At 41.5% G+C, this 21,084-nt stretch overlaps 1 protein-coding gene across 3 annotated transcripts in view; it reads left to right on the top strand.

The window, feature by feature from the left end:
- The first annotated feature begins 946 nt into the window (after positions 1-946).
- The window catches only part of CDHR5 (cadherin related family member 5), a 41,512-nt gene continuing 21,374 nt past the window's right edge, over positions 947-21,084 (top strand). For all 3 annotated transcript variants that reach the window (XM_070765443.1, XM_070765452.1, XM_070765462.1), the window contains exons 1-9: positions 947-1,126; positions 2,138-2,325; positions 11,123-11,173; positions 13,258-13,350; positions 14,244-14,339; positions 16,965-17,075; positions 17,442-17,612; positions 18,719-18,809; positions 20,714-20,811. In XM_070765443.1, coding sequence (XP_070621544.1) covers positions 1,048-1,126; positions 2,138-2,325; positions 11,123-11,173; positions 13,258-13,350; positions 14,244-14,339; positions 16,965-17,075; positions 17,442-17,612; positions 18,719-18,809; positions 20,714-20,811 — 978 coding nt within the window. In that variant the 5' untranslated portion in view covers positions 947-1,047. The remainder of the gene's footprint in view (positions 1,127-2,137; positions 2,326-11,122; positions 11,174-13,257; positions 13,351-14,243; positions 14,340-16,964; positions 17,076-17,441; positions 17,613-18,718; positions 18,810-20,713; positions 20,812-21,084) is intronic.

Below are 21,084 nucleotides of genomic sequence, written 5' to 3' on the forward strand. Positions count from 1 at the left end.
CTGACAGTGTTGAGGGAATTATTTGTTTAGTAGAGTAATGGCGTTCGGGAAAAAACTGTTCTTGTGTCTAGTTGTCTTGGTGTGCAGTGCTCTGTAGCGACGTTTTGAGGGTAGGAGTTGAAACAATTTGTGTCCAGGATGTGAGGGGTCAGTAAATATTTTACCCGCCCTCTTTTTGACTCGTGCAGTATACAGGTCCTCAATGTTGACCCCAGTTAGCCCCAGCCCCAATCCAGATCTGTTAGCCCCGGTATGTAGAAGAGACTGAAGGAAGAAACCCTTAAACTCGCATGTTCAGGGTTGAGACTCTGGAAAAAGTGCAAAGAAGAGCAACTAACATGATTAAGAGCCCAAAGACAAAAACATATGAAGAATGGTTGTGGGAACAGCCAGTCTAGAGAAAATAAGGAGTAGGGTCTGACATGATAGCAGTGTTCCAGTATTTGAAGGCCTGCCACAAAGAAAAGGGGTTCAATTTGTTTTCCAAAGCACCAGAAGGCAAGACAAGAAACAATGGATGGAAACTAACCAAGGAGAGAATCAACCTGGAATTAAGGAGACACTTCCTGACAATTCATCAGTGGAATAGCTTGCCTTCAGAAGTTGGAAGTGCTTGATCACAGGAGGCTTTTAAGAACAGACTGGACAGCTATCTGTTTCAAATGGAATGGAGTCTCCTGCTTGAGCAGGAGGTTAGACTAGAAGATCTCCAAGGTTCCTTTCAGCTCTATTCTGATTGTGATTGTGTAATCGTTGAACTTGGAAGAATTGCCTACTGAGCAGATGGCCAGTGATGGCAGCAATAATCTGCCCTGCAACGCAGGTGAAACTGAGAAATACTTTCAGCAAATGATGGCAGTAAATAAGTCATAAATAAGTGAATCAATAAACTGGGATGCAAAGGTTAAACTACTGTGTCAGTTCACAGTAATTTGCAACATTATTTCCTCCTTGAACAGTGAAAGGAAGATGTATCTTGACAACACATGAAGAAAAGTGGATGGATTGTTTCCCCTGAAATTCTTGAATTTGATTCTTGTCTGCTTGATGGCTTTTCTCAGGCCCTTTTGTTCTTCTGTGCTCTTCCTCTTACTATCCGTAACACAGGTTGAATCCCAGAATGCAGGTAAGTGCTAAGGATGGGCAAAACTTTATCTACAGGATCACATGCTTAAATATGTTGATTGGGAATTACTGACATTAAGCTTTTCCAGCACACACAAAAAATAATTGAGACTGTGCAAATCTGGATATGATATATAATAAGCACAAACATATTATTAATACATGTGCACACTCTGGACTTACTTAAAAGAAATGCCATGAACTCATGTTCATAAGAGTTTACTGTCTTGAAAGAGAGCATAAAAACAGAGCTTTGTTAAGGGAAGAAAATGTTAACTGGTTAGGTTAATAATTTAAACTTTAATAAAAGTTTTCAAGTCTAGACGAAGATTTTAAAACAACACCTTAATTTCAAAGTGGACTATGTTTCATGTTTACTTAATGAGTTATCTAAACAATTAACAAGTTATTAACGAGTTATCTAAACAATTAACTAATTTCATGTAAAATAATTGCATGAAAAAGATGGAAGGAAGCCCACGCTGGTTATTTTCTTAGTTTTAGATTGTCCACGTTGCAAGCTAGTAGATGATTTCAGAAGGAAGTTGACAAGCTAATTGTTTCTTTGACATTATATCAGTTTTGACATGCATGTACTTGGATTTCATGTTGGATAAAATGATTATTAGAAACTATCTTACCAACTTTCCCATTGCAGTGACATTTGGCATAAACTCATCACAAGTGATATTTTATTTTATTTATTTTATTTATTCATTTTTGTCAAGCATATATAAGTAAAAGTATAAACATGTATACATGAGATCTTTTTGAGTACATGGGAATATTGGGGCAGGGTTGGTAGGCATGTTGACACACTTATGAATGCCCCTTACAGACCTCTTAGGAATGGGGTGAGGAATATACTGTATATCCAGTAGATATCAAATTATTTTTGCTGCCATCTCGCTCTAATAGCCCCAATAAAATAGCTATATTCAAAGTGTGGATTCTTATGACTCTATAAATTAATGCTTCTGTCGATATAATCTATTTTCTTCTGTTTTATCAGAATGTTCGGTAAACCACACTTTAGTGGAAATAATGGAGAATAACGATCCAGGGTTGGTGGTGACTGACATTCATACTAATCCTGGCGTTACAGTCACAATTAAACCTTCTACAGAAACAAGTTCTCCCTCTGAATGGTTTGAAATAAAGGACTCACAACTCATCCTGAAAAAGTCTGTGGATTTTGAGGTACTGGAATTGGGGGGCAGAAAGCCTTAAATCCAGCCAGAAATTGATGTCAGGGAAATCTTTCAAACCTAGCCCACTCCAGATGCACTGGATGAATGCAAGCTTGGAGAAAGCTGGTCTAGAATTGGCTGGTCATGATGGGATTGAGGTGTATGTGTATAAAGACTGTGTAACATACAAGTGAATTGACCCTAGGGACACACAGTAAAACTATTCAATAATAAGACATAATTAATATGTAGGTATTAATAAGTACAGTATAGGACATGCTTTGTGCTTATCAGTTGTCCCAGTCCAAAGACCGTAGATAATTGTCAATGTATCTTGGTAAAGTTAGTGGAAAACCTCCAGTGTTTCCTCTTCTCTGTACAGATATACATTCTACCATGTTTAAAGAAAGTGGAGAGGCCCAAGGAAGGCATATGGCAGTCCTGAGCCTCACCTGCCTATAATGCAAAGGTCTTTAAACTTGGCAACTTTAAGACTTGTGGACTTCAACTCCCAGAATTCTTCAGCTGGCTTGTGGATGTGTGGACTTCAACTCCCAGGACCACTTGTGGACTTCATCTTCGAAAATTCTCCAGCTAGCTGGAGAATTCTGGGAGTTGAAGTCCACAAGTCTTAAAGTTGCCATGTTCGGGGACCCCTGCTATAATATGAGAAGACTTCTTCCTTCCTAAGACTTTTCCAATAATTCATATGCAAGGAAATCCCTCCCAACTGAGCTGATTCCACTATTGTAAAGCAGGGGCATTGTGGGATAACCTAATACATTTAGGTGCGGATGGTTAAAAACCTAGAGAGGCTCCATTTTCACACTGTGCTAAATTTGGTTAAGGTTAATTTTGGTTGAGCTTTTGTGACTCCAACCCATATATCGTATTTTGTGAACCTCACGATTTACATTAATTTTGATTGTTTCCTGATTGCTATTTGTACCCTATGACAATCGTTAAGTGTTGTACCTCATGATTCTTGACAAATGTCATATGCACCAAGACAAATTCATTGTGTGTCCAATCACACTTGGCCTATTCTATTCTATTCTATTCTATTCTATATCAATTAATTCTAGTCTACTGAATTAATTCCATAAACATTTTAGTATGCCACCCTGAGTTGGTTGAGAAGAGCGGCCTAGAACTCAAACAAACAAACAAACAAACAAACAAAAAACCGCTCTCTACATGGGGCTACCTTTGAAGAGTGTTCGGAAACATCAGATTGTGCAGAAAGCAGCTGCGAGAGCAATCATGGACTTGCCTAGGTATGCCCATGTTACACCAACACTCCACAATCTGCATTGGTTGCCGATAAGTTTCTGGTCATAAGTCAAAGTGCTGGCATCGGAACAGAATATCTCCGGGACCGCCTTCTGCCGCACGAATCCCAGCAACTAGTTAGGTCCCACAGAGTTGGCCTTCTCCGGGTCCTGTCGACTAAACAATGTCGTCTGGCGGAACCCAGGGGAACAGCCTTCTTTGTGGCGGCCCCGACCCTCTGGAACCAGCTCCCCCCGGAGATTAGGATTGCCCCCACCCTCCTTGCCTTTCGTAAACTGCTTTAAACCCACCTCTGCCGTCAGGCATGGGGGAATTGAGACATCTCCCCCAGGCCTATATAGTTTATGTATGGCATGTTTGTGTGTATGTTTTGCTTTTAAATATTAGATTTGGTACTGTACATTGTTTTTATTATTTCTGTGAGCCGCCCTGAGTCTAAAGAGAGGAGCGGTATACAAATCAAATCAAATCAAATCAAATCAAATCAAATAATAAATAAATAAATAAATAAATAAACAAACAAACAAACAAACAAACAAATAAATAAATAAATAAATAAATAAATAAATAAATACTCTATGAATACAACCTATCAGAAGAAAGGTACCAATACTGGTACTCCTCAACTTACAACAGTTCATTTAGTGACACTTTGAAGTTTTAACAGCTGTGTTACTAATTTAACAACCACAGTGATTCACTTAACGGCTTTAGCAAGAAAGGTCACAAAATGGGGCAAATTCACTTAACAACTGTCTCACTCACTAACAGAAATGTTGGGCTCAATGGTGGTCATAAGTCGAGGACTGCCTGTCCTTCAGGTGAAAGATCTTAAAGGTGTTCACTACCTCTGGTTCTCAATGCTGCCTGAGTTCCAGTGAAAACCGCTTTGCATACCAAAAGTCCCCATGTGCTAGTTAGGTGTAAGTAAGGCCACTGAATTTCCCTAGAAGTAGACTCTATGAAAATTGGAAACTAAGCGGCATGAAAGCTCTTCATCCTCTCTCAGAGTTAAACATTATCTGTTGTATCCTGAAATGGCTACCTTGTAACGCTGTAAATAGTTTGTTCCTCTTTTCCAGCGCTGTCTGAGCCCAAGCAGGAAGTCGCTCCTGATTGGCTCAGACGCGGCCGGCTCTCGCTTTGGCGGGAACCGCAAAAGTATAAAAGAAGCGGCTTCTCCCTGCAGAGCCAGTCGGTACTCGCTGAATCGTCACTTTACCTTGCTGAGCTGTCACTTATTCTCTGAGCTGAATAAAAGTACCGATTGCTCAAACCCTGTCTCTGGGTCTACTTCACTGGCGACGAACGAACGGAAGAACTTCGCGTGCAACATGGACAAAATCCAGATCGGCCAGGCTCCAGAACTTTTCGATGCCGAGAAAATGACTTGGGACGAGTACATGGCCACCTTCGAGATATTCCTCGAGGCGGCGGGAATGCAGGACGCCGGAGCCGATCGCAGACGGGCTATTTTTCTAAACTACTGCGGCGCAGAGATCCGTAGACTTGCCCAAACTCTCACCGAACCAGAACAAGCAAGAGCCACAGCGTGGGACGTCCTTCAACAGAAACTAGCGAGCCATTTTAAACCAACCAGACCAGCCGTGGTTTACCGGCATCAATTTCACATGATGGCTCAGAGAGAAACCGAGTCGATAAGCCAATTCACAACGCGGCTTCGAACGGTACTCGCTCAATGCAAGTTTCAAGATCCGGAAGCTCGCCTCACCGACGCCTTGATTTTCGGCATGAAGAACCACACAGTGAGAAGTAAACTCCTCACCGAAGATGAGCCGACTCTACAAACCGTAATCAAATTAGCGCAAACCGCGGAAGCAGCCGACGCAGCGGCAAGAGAATTAAAAGAGCACGGAAGGCGAGAAACCATTGCCAAGATCGACGCCGAGTCTCCCAGCGCCATGGGAACAGACGTCCGCGGCCAGCTAACTAGCAACGGGGACGACTGCCTCCTCCTGCAAGACCAACCGAGACACCCTAGAGCTACTCATCCAGCCCCCTGCGCGGGCTGCCGGGGAAATCACCAGCGCCATCGATGCCCGTTCCGCGACACCACTTGCCGCCGTTGCAACCGGAGAGGCCACATCGCCATCGCATGCAGGGCAACGGCACCAGAAGAAACTTTTGCCACACAACAATACCAGCGACCCCAAAACCACCCCCCCCAATCGCGAGAAAGGAGACCGTTCCGCAACTCGGGTCAAAGGAATTACCCCACCGCTAACCGAGACTACAATAGAGGTAACTCTCAATATTCCGTGAATAACACGGCAACCAAAAAGGGGGCTAAAATTGTTATCTCGTTGTTGCTAAATAACCAGCCTTGCTCAATGGAGCTAGATACGGGTTCGAGATATACCATCATGCCCTGGGAAAAATTTAAGCTATATATGCCTAATGTGTCTGAGGCTGACCTAATTCAAACCTCTTTGGTGATCAGAGACTTCCAAGGGGGGGTAATCTCGGTCCTGGGAACTGCAAATGTACCTATTGTATTTAAGAATGTCAAATGTACCCTTCCCATGCTTATTGTGACGGGGGCCAAACACTCCCTGCTAGGGCTAGCATGGATGGAACCGTTGGGGATTGAAATTTCGGGTGTGTATAATGTAAACTGTGATATTATGCCTAACTTTGTGAAAGAGTTCCCTGAAGTGTTCAGCCCCACCTTAGGATTGTATAAGGGAACCCCCATATCTTTCTCTATTGACCCCAAGGTCCCACCAGTTAGACTGAAACCTCGCAGGGTTCCCCTCCCGCTTCTCCCCAAGCTAGACTTACAGCTGGACAAACTCATTAGTCAAGGTATCTTGGTCCCTGTGGAACAGGGGCCATGGGAAACTCCCATAGTGACACCCCTGAAGCCAGATGGCTCCTTAAGAGTTTGCGCTGATTACAAATCAACCCTGAATAAGGCACTCCAACACCACCCCTACCCCATTCCGGTTGTGCAACAACTCTTACACTCCCTGGGGGAGGGGAAAAGGTTCGCAAAGATCGACCTGGCGCAGGCTTACCAGCAACTTCCGGTCGATGAACAAACAGCAAACGCTCAAACAATTGTAACGCACAGGGGGGCTTTCAAATGCACGAGGTTACAGTTTGGGGTGAGCATAGCCCCAGGGATATTCCAGAGCATCATGGAACGCCTATTGTCAGGGGTAAATGGGGCCATCCCATATTTTGATGACATCTTAATTGCAGGGGAAAACCAGGAACAAGTGAACAAAAGAATAAGGGAAGTACTTAAGAGGCTACAGGACAAAGGGTTACGAATCAAGCCTGATAAATGTGTCTGGGGAACTAACAGTATTGAATTCCTAGGATATAAAATAGATAAGGAAGGTATCCACCCCACAACTGAGAAGCTGAGAGCAATTAGAGAAGCCCCAGAGCCACGAGATAAGAGTGAGTTGCAAGCATTTTTGGGCCTCCTTAATTTTTATTCCGTTTTTTTAAAGCAGAAGGCAACAGTAGCAGAGCCTCTCCATCGTTTACTCCAGAAGGAAGCCCGCTGGACATGGGGGAAAATTGAACGTGAAGCCTTTGCTCAAATAAAAAATTTACTAACTTCTAAAAGTGTAGTAGTCCAATATAGTGCCTCACTACCCATTAGGCTCACGTGCGACGCTTCGCCGTACGGCATAGGAGGAGTCCTAGCTCACGTTCTACCTAATCAGACAGAGGCCCCAATAGCATTTTTTTCAAGAACCATGACCAGCACGGAGAGAAATTATAGCCAGTTAGACAAGGAGGCTCTGGCATTAGTGGCAGGGGTAAAGAAGTTTCACAATTACATTTTTGGAAGAAATTTTGAGCTAGTCACTGACCACAAACCCCTACTAGGCCTGCTAGCCCCCAACAAGCCCACTCCACCTTTTATGTCTCCAAGACTAATCAGATGGGCCCTTTTCCTCTCTGGGTATCAGTATGAGCTCACCCACAAGGGGGGGAAGGAAATCAATCATGCAGACGGCCTCAGCAGATGCCCCATAGCAGACTTGGTAGAAGACCCTGTTCCAACCACAGACGTGCTAATGATAGAACTCGAGGAAAACCCACTAACCACAGCAAAAGAGGTAGCTGCACACACGCAGCAAGACCAAATCCTGAAACAAGTAGTGAACTGTGTTCTAAAGGGATGGCAAAATGATATTGTTAAACCTGAATTGTGTGATTTTAAGAACAAAAGGCTTGAATTGTCATATGTAAAAGGTTGTTTGCTGTGGGGGGATAGAGTGATCATCCCCAAACGCCTAAGGGAAAAGGTACTCAGAATGTTACACGTGGGCCATCCTGGGATTGTCAGGATGAAGAGCCTAGCAAGGGGGCATTTATGGTGGCCAGGGCTTGATGCTGATATTGAAAGTTGGGTTTCAAAGTGTGACCCGTGCCAAGAGTCTAGGCCCAATCCCCCCAAAACAACTCCGGCTGAGTGGGAACAGCCTGCTGGCCCTTGGTCTAGGATCCACATTGATTTTGCTGGCCCAGTGGGGTCTCAGTATTTCCTAATAGTGGTTGATGCTTTCTCCAAATGGTTGGAAATAATAGCAATGAACAACATAACCACAAGTGCCACTATCAAGGTATTGAGCAGACTGTTTGCATCCCATGGTTGCCCTGATCTATTGGTGTCTGACAATGGACCGCAACTAACAGCCAGGCAATTCGAATTATTCCTAGATGGCCTGGGGGTCAGACATGCCCTCATCTCGCCTTACTCGCCCTGGGCTAACGGGTTGGCAGAACGTTACGTAAGGGTGGCAAAAGAGGCATTGCACAGGTCAGTCCCTGGAGATGTGCAACAGAACTTGGACCAATTCTTATTAACCCAGCACATTACCCCTAACTCGCACACACATGTAAGCCCTGCAGAGTTATTGATGGGGAGAAAGTTGAGGTCACCACTAGACAGGTTAAACCCAAGGTTCTGTTTGAATAATAACCAAATGTGCATAAAACCAGAAAGAGAAATGTATTTGGGTCAAAATGTATATGTAAAATGCTTTGATGGAAATGTAAACTGGATGAAGGGAATTATTGTTAAGCAAAATGCACCCAAGACTTATATTGTTAAACTGGAGGATGGTCGTTTGTGGAAACGACACATAGACCACATTCGGAAACGAACTGAAAACCAATTACAACAACCCGCTGACTCGGACTCTCCCCCCTCAACAGACTTTTATACATTGCCCGAACTAAGAAACACGCAGAGAGACTTATCGGGCCAGGGGGAACCATCCAGCGACGCCGAGCCATCCTCGTCCTCCGAGGCCTTCGTTGGGCCCGCCAGGCCTAGTCCACCGCACCGGGAGAACAGCGGCGAGCCATCCTCCACAGTCAGTGGCGAAGGAGAAAATGGACTGCGCAGGTCAGCGCGAGAGTCTCGAAGGCCTCACCGATTGGACGACTTCGTCACGTGGCTTTCTTGATGGATGGGTCCAACTATGAGGGGAGGGGTGTTGTATCCTGAAATGGCTACCTTGTAACGCTGTAAATAGTTTGTTCCTCTTTTCCAGCGCTGTCTGAGCCCAAGCAGGAAGTCGCTCCTGATTGGCTCAGACGCGGCCGGCTCTCGCTTTGGCGGGAACCGCAAAAGTATAAAAGAAGCGGCTTCTCCCTGCAGAGCCAGTCGGTACTCGCTGAATCGTCACTTTACCTTGCTGAGCTGTCACTTATTCTCTGAGCTGAATAAAAGTACCGATTGCTCAAACCCTGTCTCTGGGTCTACTTCATTATCCACTCTGGATATTGTAAGCCACGATGCTGCCTATTTCTGTACTAGTTCAACCTCTGAGCAGCTGTTTTCAGTGTTCCCAGTGTGCTGGGCGGGCCCAATGGAAATATTTTGTCCTTTCATCAATAGGCCCTGCTTTTCAAAGGTTTCAAATAGGGGCACAGAATAAGGATAGAGATTCCAAGACTGGGAAACCAGAAGTAATTGCTAGATCGACTGCACTTTTCTATGAAAGCGTACAAATCTTTAAAGAACAGTCCAGTAATAGAGAAACCTGAGATATTTTCCTCTCTGCAATAGAGCATTTTTTTGTTTCATTTAACTTTGAAAAGGAAATTCAAATTAAATACAGAAAAAAGAAATAGAGGGTAAGATTAAAAAGTACAAAGAAAGAAAAGAAGAAGAAAGTAAGGCAAAGGAAAAAGAACCCAATATGTAAAAATTGACTTCCTATCTTCATCGTAACAAGTAAAAACACATTTGATAACTCTTCACCCCCATAGGACCGCAAATATCTCTTCTTCCCATAACCTATCCCTTCTATATGCAAAACCATAATTCATCAACTTTGCAGTCCTGCTGTCAGCAAAAAGACTATCAAGGACTACCAAAGTTTTATACATTATATTTTATTTTAACATTCAACTTTATATTATTATTATTATTATTATTATTATTATTATTATTATTATTATTAATTAGATTTTTATGCCGCCCCTCTCCGTAGACTCGGGGCGGCTCACAACAGTGATAAAAACAATACAGGGTAACAAATCTAATAATTAAAATCTAAAATAACAGTTTTACATTACAAAGTCTAAAAAAATTCTTGATTTTTAACAAATGCAAATGTTGTAGGATTTGGCCTCTTCATTTTTTCTTCTTCCCATCACAGAGCCTTCTTCAAAGTTTTAACAAACCTCCTTTGTAAATCTGGTAAAAAATTACCCAGATTATTGTCTTGGTTTACCATTTGTATTTCCCCATTGGTTTTCAAAGCCTTTAATTAGCATTTTTAAAAAATCCAATTAAAAGTTCTTATTAGGGGCGATCTCTTGGCTTGCCATTTGTAGTTCCACTTTAACGTGCATGCACAGAATGCTTTGTGCATGCGCAGAGGGTAAAAGAACCCAAATGGCGGCATCCGGGCAGGTGGGAGGAGCCTTGCACTCACTTCACGACCGGCTCTCAGATGACTGACAAGCACAAGCGAATCGAGACCATTTCAACCCTGCACACATGTCAGGAGTAAGACTGATAATGAACACAAATACATATACAAAGGGCAGTAAAAATAATACTTTGGAAGCTGCTAGTTTGAATGGCAGAGTAGAAATTGGCTTCTTATCCTTTAATCGCTTTAATCTCAAATGCTCAGAATCACCCGTGAATGAACCATCTCCACTCTGAGATATCCAGGTGCATGTTCAATTGTTAAGCAACCTCTCCACTTTGTTGCAGAAACAGCTGGTTCTCCCTAGGAGATAACTTTTACTTATCTTCACAAAAACTAGGGGAGAGAGAGAGATCTGAAACTGCTGGATTTGATGTATGTTTTACAAAACAGGGTGGGAGATATTTTTCCCAAGATCAAGGCCAGCATTTTCCCATTGAAAACTGTGTAGATGTAAAGAATAATGATTCCATCGCAAGGCCCAGCAGAACCACCAGCATTTGCTAGGAATTCTATATCTGAACAATAGCTGTGCTACAAAAAGTTGCTTTAAATTAAAATATTTATTTTTTAATGCAGACTGTAACGACGCTTCAGCTGGAATTGATATGCTGGAAAGCAGATGTGCAAGTGAGTCATATTTCAAAATTTCCTTTGAATCCATTGGAAGAAATGTATTTGCAAAGGATCTTTACTTTTTAATTTATTCATTAATGATATGGATGTAGAAGTAAATAGTGAGGTAGCAAAGTTTGCTGACGACACTAAAGTGAAACTGATTGTCGGGAGCTCCAGAAGGATCTCTCGAAATTGAGTGAGTGGGCAACAAAGTGGCAAATGCATTTTAACCTAAACAAGTGCAAAGTTATGCATATCGTGGCAAAGAACCCCAATTATACCTACCAACTGATGGGGACCAAGCTTTCTGAGACAATTCAAAAAGGGATCTTGGGGTTTTGGTAGACAGCTCAATGAAGATGTCAACCCAGTGCACAGCGGCAGTAAAAAAAAAAAGCAAATTCCATGCTTGGCTTGATTAGGAAGGGAATCGAAAATAAGTCGGTAAGTGTTGTATTACCTCTGTACAAATCGATGGTGAGACCACACTTGGAGTACTGTGTACAGTTCTGGTCACCTCACCTCAAGAAGGATATAATGGAACTGGAAAAGGTGCAAAAAAAGGGCAACTAGTATGATCAAGGAAATGGAGCACCTCCCTTATGAAACCAGGTCGCAACGCAAGTCTTTTCAGCCTTGAAAGATGGCATTTAAGGGGTGACTTGATCGAAGTGTATAAAATCATGCATGGGATAGAAAAGGTGGATAGAGAAAAATTCTTTTCTCTATCACACAATCCTAGGACATAGGGACACTTCCTAAAGCTCATAGGTAAGAAAGTGATGACAAATCCAGAGAAACATTTCTTCACCCAGAGGGTCCTTGGTTTATGGAATTCACTTCCAGAAGAGGTTGTGACAGCTGTCAGCCTTGCTAGCTTCAAGGCAGGATTAGACAGATTCATGGATAACAAGTGTATCGGTGGTTATTGAAACAGATGTCCACCTGCCACCTCTATGCTGGTTGAGGCAGGCAGGATTCCTTTGAGTACCATTTGTTGGGGGTCAGGGGAAAGGGAGGGTTATGCCTTCTCTTTCTGCTCAAGATCCCCATGTACAATTGGTGGGCCACTGTGTGACACAGAATGCTGGACTCGATGGACTTTGGCCTGATTCAGCATGGCTCTTCTTATGTTCTTATATTCTTAAGGTTAATAGTGTTCCTATAGGACAATCTTATAGGGCCACTATCACAGCTATATTGGCTGAGGATTGTTGGAGTTGAAGTCTAGACAAATTGAAGATGGTTTTGTATCAAGAATTTCATGTACAGCAAAACATATCTTACTGTGTCAACAAGTCTATTATAATTTTTTTTCTCTTCAATGACGTTCATCTATGCTTTGTTTTATTGGCACTGGGCTGCTTGAATTTTGTACAGCATTAATGCTGCCTACAAAGAAAAGATCCTCCTCCAGTTTTAGGAAGAATTAGAAATTGTTCAAGGCCATAGCTAATTTAGATGAACTAGGACTCACTTGGATCAGCCTTGATTCCATTGAGTAACAGACGTTTTCAGAGATTCAAGCAGAGGGTTTTTTTAGCCCTAAATGGACAGTGAAACAAGGCATCTCTTCCACCACCAACGCATGATTCTTTTTATTATAATTGCTCATTTTATTAGTCTCTTTCTTTAAGAAAGTGGGGGGATGGATTGTGAAGAAACAGAATTTATTTTTGAGGTATCTAATGATATAATAATATTCATATACATGATACTGGTAATAAGAAAAAAATAAGAAGAAACATTAGATATAATATTCATATGCATGGTACTAGTAAAAACAAAAGAAACATGACGACAAGGGACGGAAGGCACTTATGCATGCCCCTTATATATGCAAGAAATGTAGAAAAAATGATAGTTTGGAGCAGTGTTTCCCAACCTTGGCAACTTGAAGATATCTGGACTTCAACTCCCAGAATTCCCCAGCCAGCATTCGCTGGCTGGAGAATTCTAGGAGTTGAAGTCCAGATATCTTCAAGTTGCCAAGGTTGGGAAACACTGGTTTGGAGAAAGAATGGGTGTTTGCCTTTGTGAGTTCCTTTTGAGCTTGAAATACACTGATAACCATCTTCTGCTTTATTTATCCCTAGATACGAAGTATCATTGTTTTAGTTTTTATTCAAAATGAAAACGATAATGAACCAGTGTTCAAGCAAACTAACATCACCGTGGATGTTCCTGAGGTAAACCATTGTGTTCCTATGCCCACTGAGAATGTAGTAATAAGGAAATAATTATAGTTCCGATGAGCCAATGACATTGAGATAATGATAGTTTTGCGCCAGCAATAAATATCTATGAACTAATGTAGAGATAGATACAAAATTCCACTCACAAAGTTATACTCATCACTGTATAAAGCTTTTTTTTCCTTCCAAGAAAGTTTATTGTATGTGCATTGCTACTAGATATTGGAGCCTCATAGCAAATTAGGGCAATATTTTTTTGGGGGGGGGCATTCAATATACCGTATACATTTATATCCTACATCTTAATCAGTGAATTAGTTGTAACGCAATTCAAATTTATAGGCAGCTGTGATTCTTTCTAAGGATTTTATGCATCTCTTTATTTTAATATGCCTACTTTCTTTTATTTAGCAACATTTCCGAAAGAATGACACATCACAACATTGTATGCTGTTATTCGTAAAATACATACCCTTTGCTGATTAATTTTTGTCTCTGTAAAATATCAGGTTCCATCCCTTTAATAAGTAGTCCTTGACTTACAATAATTCATTTAACAATGGTTCAAAATATTACAATGGCCTCAGCAAAAGTGATTCATATCCTCACACTTATAACCATTGCATCACGTCCACAATCGCATGATCGCAATCAGAGCACTTGGCAACCAGTTTGCATTTATGACTGGTTGCAATGTTCTGCGATCCTGCGATTGCAGTTTGTGAAATCAAACCTAGTTTTGTCCTGAATTCATTGCTCTTTTTTATTTTTCTGGGCTGCATTTTTTTATTTGGGGCTCCTGGGTGTTTAGAGAACGTTGTGTGTATGTATGTGTACTTCTGTGGATCAATTCAATAAACCTCTAAAGAAACATTTTCCCTTTTCAGGATACAAAAGTGAACACCATTGTTGTACCTCTGGCAAACGTGACTGCTACTGATGCTGATCTTGATACAGTGTACTACAGCCTTGAAGGAAGTCCAGTTAGGTTTTTTTTAAAAATTATTTGTTTGTTTGTTTGTCCAATACACAATACATATTGAAGAGAATAGACATGTAGTAATATGTATAAAGAAAAGGATAGAAGAAAAGATATAAAAATAGAGAAGATATATGAAAGGAAGAAAAGATATATGAGATAAAGGAGAGACAATTGGACAAGGGACGAAAGGCACACTGGTGCACTTATGTACGCCCCTTACTGACCTCTTAGGAACCTGGAGGTCAATTGTGGATAGTCTAAGGGAAAAATGTTGGGGGTTAGGGGTTGACACTACTGAGTCCAGTAATGAGTCCCACGCTTCGACAACTTGATTGTTAAAGTCATATTTTTTACAGTCAAGTTTGGAGCGGTTAATATTAAGTGTGAATCTGTTGCGTGCTCTTGTGTTGTTGCGGTTGAAGCTGAAGTAGTCATTGACAGGCAGGACATTGCAGCATATCATCTTCTGGGCAATACTTAGATCGTGTTTTAGGCGTTGTAGTTGTAAGCTTACTAGACCCAGTATTGTTAGTCTATTTTCGTAGGGTATACTGTTTCGAGTGGAGGATATATATATATAGTACATAGTTTATATACTATATATATATAGTTCAACTGAATTCTTGAGATGTAGAATATAAATTCAACTAGACCAAAGGCTAAACCTCTCCATAAGCAGTCTACCAAAGCAGGACACACATTGTTTCTCTCTTTTCTGAAGATTGCCATTTTTTCTGCTTAGACTGGAGAAGTGAAGGATCAGTACCAGGGGTGGATTCAGGGGTGGGCTGCTGCCCGGAAGGGGGGGGGAACGCAGTGGGGTAGCGGAAATGGAGCTCCACCTTAGAGCACCCAATTTGCACTGAAAGATGTTGAAAGAAAATGCAGGGCGTCCTGCATAAGCCCTGCCCACAATGTGGTAGTAAAAATTTTGGTAGCCCTTCACTGGGCGGATTCCTCTTACCTGCTACTACCAGTATGCTGTGCGCACAGCATGGATAGTCTCATGTGCAGGTATGTGCTATGCACACAGACATGTACATTTCCCAGCATGCACAGGAAGAAAAAATGCACCAAAATCGTGAGGGGATGGGCGTGTGTGAGATTTCAGCCATTTTTTGCTCCCGTGCATGCATGGAAGCAAAAAAATCACTGAAATTTCACACACACGGGCATCCCCTCAAAAGATTTTTGCTTCTGCGCATGCACAGGAAGCAAAAAATCCCAAAAATTAAAGAAAAAATGATGGTGGCGCCCAAAGGACTGGCACCAGAGTGGTTGCGCGCAAATTGCACAATCTGGCAGCCGCTACTGGTGTGCAGTGGCCAACTGCACTTCTAGCAACTCAACTCTGAAGTACTGAAAAACTGTCTCATATTAATGGCTCAGTAATGTCATTATCAGATAGAACAGTACCACACGTTCACCTGTGTGTTTCCTTTCTCCACGAAGTGGAAGTAAAAAGGAGCATTTCTCAACTGAAAAAAGGCTTAATCTACAGACAGGTCATGTTAGATAAATCATGAAATGTGTCAATAAGAGCGTCCAGCCATGAAATAAGATTTTAGGGTTTTGGGGAAGAAAGAAGGTTATTTCCTCCTGATAAATTATGAAAAGTCCAATTGTAAAATGGTCAGTTTCTCCCTCCATTGTATTCCCCGCCCAGTATTGTTTTCCTAATCAGTATAATTAATATCTCAGTCAGCAGAAGAAATGTCATTAAAAAGGTTTTTTTTAACCCATCAATATATGGACAATTATATTTCTCTTTGGAGAAGGGCAGCATACAAATCTAATTAATAATAATAATAATAATAATAATAATAATAATAATAATAATAATAAATATTTATTCTGTAGAAGGGAAGAAAAAGTAGGGGAGCTGCTGGGGTTCACAGGGGTTCGAGAGAACCTCTAGTTAAGATTCTGTGCAGTTCGGAGAACCCCCAAATCCCACGCCTGAATGGCCCTGCCCTGCCCACCCCGCCCCTCCCAGGAGTCCCAACACGGCCCATTTTGCATGCAGGTATCTGCAGGGTGCGCAGAGACGCAGGGAAGGCAAAAAACGGGCCTACTGGAAGTTTGGAAAGAGGGCCTTCCTGAATTTTCAGTAGGGCTTCCGGATTCTGGGGAGGCCATTTTTGCCCGCCTGGAGGCTCAAGGGAAGCCTCTGGAATCCACGGAGGGCAAAAACGCCCCCATCGCCATGGTTTCTTTCTCTAGTTCAGGAAGTGGGGTGTTTTTTAATTAAAAAAATACAATGCTGTGGAGTTTATAAGAACGTTTAGGTGGTTTCCAACTTGCAAAGTTGTAATTATGGCAAAACAGCATTGCCAATGAAGAAATAATAATAATAATAATAATAATAATAATAATAATAACAACAACAACAACAACAACAACAATAATAATAATGCACATCTACTCAGCAACCAGGCAGAGATCCCTTGCTAAAATTTTCAAAGCTCATCCCTGAGAAAAACAGCATAGAAACTCCGTGATTCACTTTTCATGAGGTTGGAAATAAGATGACAAACATGTTCTTAGCTCAGAATTGCATGTGTTGTGTATTGTTTCCTATATCTGTAATTAAAATCGGCATTCTCTCTTTCTTGTTAATTGATAGGAAGCAATGGACTATTTCAATATACAAGGAATTAACAACCCACAAATTTACTTGCGTAAAGCCCTGGATTATGAAGCAATTAATTTTATGAGATTTACTTTAAGGGCCATGGTGAGTTTTATTGCAAACAAAATATTTGCATGCTCTGTCATCTGCTTAATTTTCCTTCTGAAGCTGAAACTACCAATTGTGATATCTGCCAGTTTTGAGACGTTTAGCTTAAGTGTTGAAACAGGAAACATCTCCCCATTGAGAGATGGCTATTGCAGAATTGAATCCACACCATAGATCATATGAGGCTCTTCACCATTCAGTGTTGGCTTTTAAAGAATAAGGGGTACAAACCATGCCATTTCCTGGATCATCATCTATCCTACTGGCTTTTGCAAATGTACTAGAAGGATTGATCTAATACTTCAAGATACTTTTTAGCCAATGAACCTTCTCCAATATGTTCTTTATTTTTCTGTTGCACAGGATGGAAGTGCTGATGCGCCAGGGACACACACAGCTACAGCCACAATATCCATATGGATTGTACAATCTGATCTCAAACCTCCCTGGTTTCAACCATGTACTACCATTGGAGGCCGCATAGTGTGTATCAGTCTTGGCTACACCGGCAAAGTCAATCTTTCAGAACAAATGGTAAAAATAAAAATAAAAACCCCAATTACCTCATATGACCCTTTGTCCTGGTAAAAGCCTAAAGGAGGGGTTGTGTTGAAAACATGACATGATTATATACTAAGAAATGTAGTTTGGCATATCCATTTTGCAGTTAACCTTAATCAACCGGATATGTTTACCCTAGGGCAGGGGTAGGCAAAGTTGGCTCTTCTATGACACGTAGACTTCAACTCCCAGAATTCCTGAGCTAGCATGATTGGCTCAGGAATTGTGGGAGTTGAAGTCCACAAGTCATAGAAGAGCCAACGCCCTAGGGGAATATGGTTGATGAAGAATAAGTGGAAGTACGAGGACAAGTTGACCTGATAAGACATAAGTTTGGATCATAAGTATAACCTCCAAAGGCAAGGTGGAGCCCAGTTCTCCTGGTGTCAACGCCCCAAATAGCATCTGAGAAATAAATCAGAATCCACTCCACTTCTCAAGCAAAAGGGTCGATTTAGGTTTGAAGAGCCATGTTGGTTACGATACTAATTTCTCACCAGTACTCCACCCAGGTGAAGGTTCATCTCACATCCCCACACCCACAAGTGCAATAATGTGGACCAGTCCAGTGCAGGGATTCACCGACTTCCTCTTTTGTACAATTGACGCAGAACAAAAGTTGACCTTGAACACTGAGGAAAGGAATTTGTTGTGGCTCTCTTCTACCCCTCCCAATTCCCTTATGCTGTGTTACTGTGGCAGGCCAAAGCTCCATGATGGCTTTCAGCCTGACACCTGGACTTTCAGAAATGTTTTATTTTTATTTTTTTATTTATTGTTAGAGTTGGAAGGGACCATGCGGGTCATCAAGTCCAACCCCATGTCCGAAGACCTGGCATTGCTCTCTTGCTTGGGGCTGGTTAGCATCCTGAAGTCTCTACCTCTGCTTTTTAATTAATTTTTAACATTGGCTTTTAATCTACTTTCCCTCTTCTATAACTTTTATATACAGTTTTGATGTTTTCAATATTTTGCATACTATGCAGAGAAGGGCAAGGGCTAAATTTGATAAATAAATAAAGAAAATGAACAAATTACTGGAACTGTCAGGAAATTATTTCCTTTTATTGCCATTGCAGAGTGGACCACTGATCTTGAAGCCAGGACCACTCTACGCTATTGATGGGGATAAAAGCTTGAATGAGAAAGTAATATATGAAATTGCTGCTGGTGAGTAGATTAAAGGCCCCTTTTAATCTAAATTTAAAATTAATTTAAAAACTAGGTATTGATTTCCTAGACTTGACAATTTCAAGTGTAATCCAGGGATCCAGAGACAATGAAGAAATTATTTAATAATAGTGCCAGATTTCTACACATATTCTCCATACTATATATATCATGAGCCGAGGTGGCGCAGCAGGTAGAGTGCAGTACTGCAGGCCACTAAAGCTGACTGTAGATCTGTAGGTCAGCGGTTCAAATCTCATCAGTGACTCAAGGTTGACTCAGCCTTCCATCCTTCCGAGGTGGGTAAAATGAGGATCCAGATTGTGGGGACAATATGCTGGCTCTGTTAAAAAGTGCTATTGCTAACATATTGTAAATTGCCCCGAGTCTAAGGAGAAAGGAGGCATAAAAATAAAATAAATAAATATCAAGTTTTTCAAATATAAAATGGGGAAAGATTTGTAATCCAACTTCTTGGAGTCAGACAATCCTTATAAAAATTTGTAAATCCTCTCCTCTAAATGCCTCCAAATCGGAGGTGGGTTCCTACCAGTTCTAACCGGTTACTTAGAACTGTTAGTAGTTTGGCCATGATGTCATGGAGCCAGTTCTCTAGGAGTCTCTGTGAGCGCCACCATCTTGGATTTTACTTCTGTGCATGCACAGAAGTTATTATTTGATTACTCCAAGAGCTAGCAAGGGCAAAGTGTGCACATACAGCACAACTCTGAGCAAACTGGCAGCAAAAGGATCCAGAACCCACCCCTTGATTGCTGTTGAACATTATTAACCAGTGACTGAATTCCACAGTGTGATTTCAGGAATATTTTTGGAAGGATTTGAGCTTTAGAGATGGAAAATAGACCCCATTCCCACCCTTATTCTTAATCAAGCCATGCCCACTGAACCGGTGGTAAAAAAAAATGGATTTCACCACTGGTCCATATACAGTGTATACAGTAATTGGTGCCACTTTGATGGAGTGATAAAGGCACCAGGCTAGAATGTGGGAACTGGTGAGTTCAAAGTCCACCTTAGGGTCTAGAACAGTGGCACATGGAGCCATATCTGCTGGCATGCGAGGTATTGCCCTAGCTCAGCTACAACGGTCATGTGTGTGCCGGCCAGCTGATTTTTGGCTCTGGAGGGCATTTTTAGCTTCCAGAGAGCCTCCGGGAGGATGAGAGAGGGTGTTTTTACCCTCCCCCAGCTCCAAGGAAGTCTTTGAGCCTGAGGAGGGTGAAACATGAGCACCGGAAGTTGGGAAACAGGCCATTTCCGGTCTCCAGAGGGCCTTGGGGGGTGGGTGGGGGGTGAAAACTGTTTTTGCCCTCCCAAGGCATTGAATTATACATGTGGGCAATCAGGCATGTGCGATAGCGCGTGCCCACACTCTTTTGGCACCTGGGGGTGGGGGATGTTCACCATTACTGGTCTAGAGTTACTTGCCCCTAAATGCAGCCGTTGATGTAATAGCATCTGAGTCATTTTTTAACAAGGCTGCCTCAATCATTTACAAAGAGAGAAATTGCTGGTCCTATTAAAAATATATCCTTGCAGAGACACATATATTCCAAGTCAGGTTCCAGTAGAAGTAAGATAGGCTTTGAGAAAAAGGAATAATCAAAGAAATAAACAATTGGACATTCTATAATATTAGGTTATTTGTGTAACTTACAATAAAGATAAAATTAAAATAACCTACCAAATAAAATATATAAAACTAACATGAAAAACGGGGATTCTTTGCCTGTCTTGGAACCACACTGGATTTAATGCTAACAAGCAGAAATATCCAATGTACAACTTTACAATCTTGTGCATGACACAGTCAGGAAGCTTCATCCTACTCTTTTTGTAGTAATCATGCATACCAAGTATTTTCTTTTTCCAATTGTACTTAGGAAATGATAACGATACATTCATACTAAACAGAGATTCTGGAAACATAACTATGATCAAGCCTGCAAACACCTTGAAGACATTCATGTTGTATATTGTGGTAAGTCTCCTGGCATTAGTTTGTTCTTAATAAAATGTGACTTTTGAATATTTGTTTGCCAGAAGAACATAATTAGGAAGGCCAGAATTCCAAATATGCTGCCACAGGTTTTGTTGGTTGGGAATAGAGACAATTAAAATCCAAAACATCTAGAGGGCATTTGATTGGGCAAGGCAAAGCTAGGCAGTAAGAAATAGATGTCATACCTATTAGGTAAATGAAATTTAGAACTTGCTGTTTTCTAAAACTGCTGGGAAGATCTTGTCAACTCTG

Source organism: Erythrolamprus reginae, chromosome 1 (assembly GCF_031021105.1).
Source record: "Erythrolamprus reginae isolate rEryReg1 chromosome 1, rEryReg1.hap1, whole genome shotgun sequence".
NCBI classification, from domain to species: Eukaryota; Metazoa; Chordata; class Lepidosauria; order Squamata; family Dipsadidae; genus Erythrolamprus; species Erythrolamprus reginae.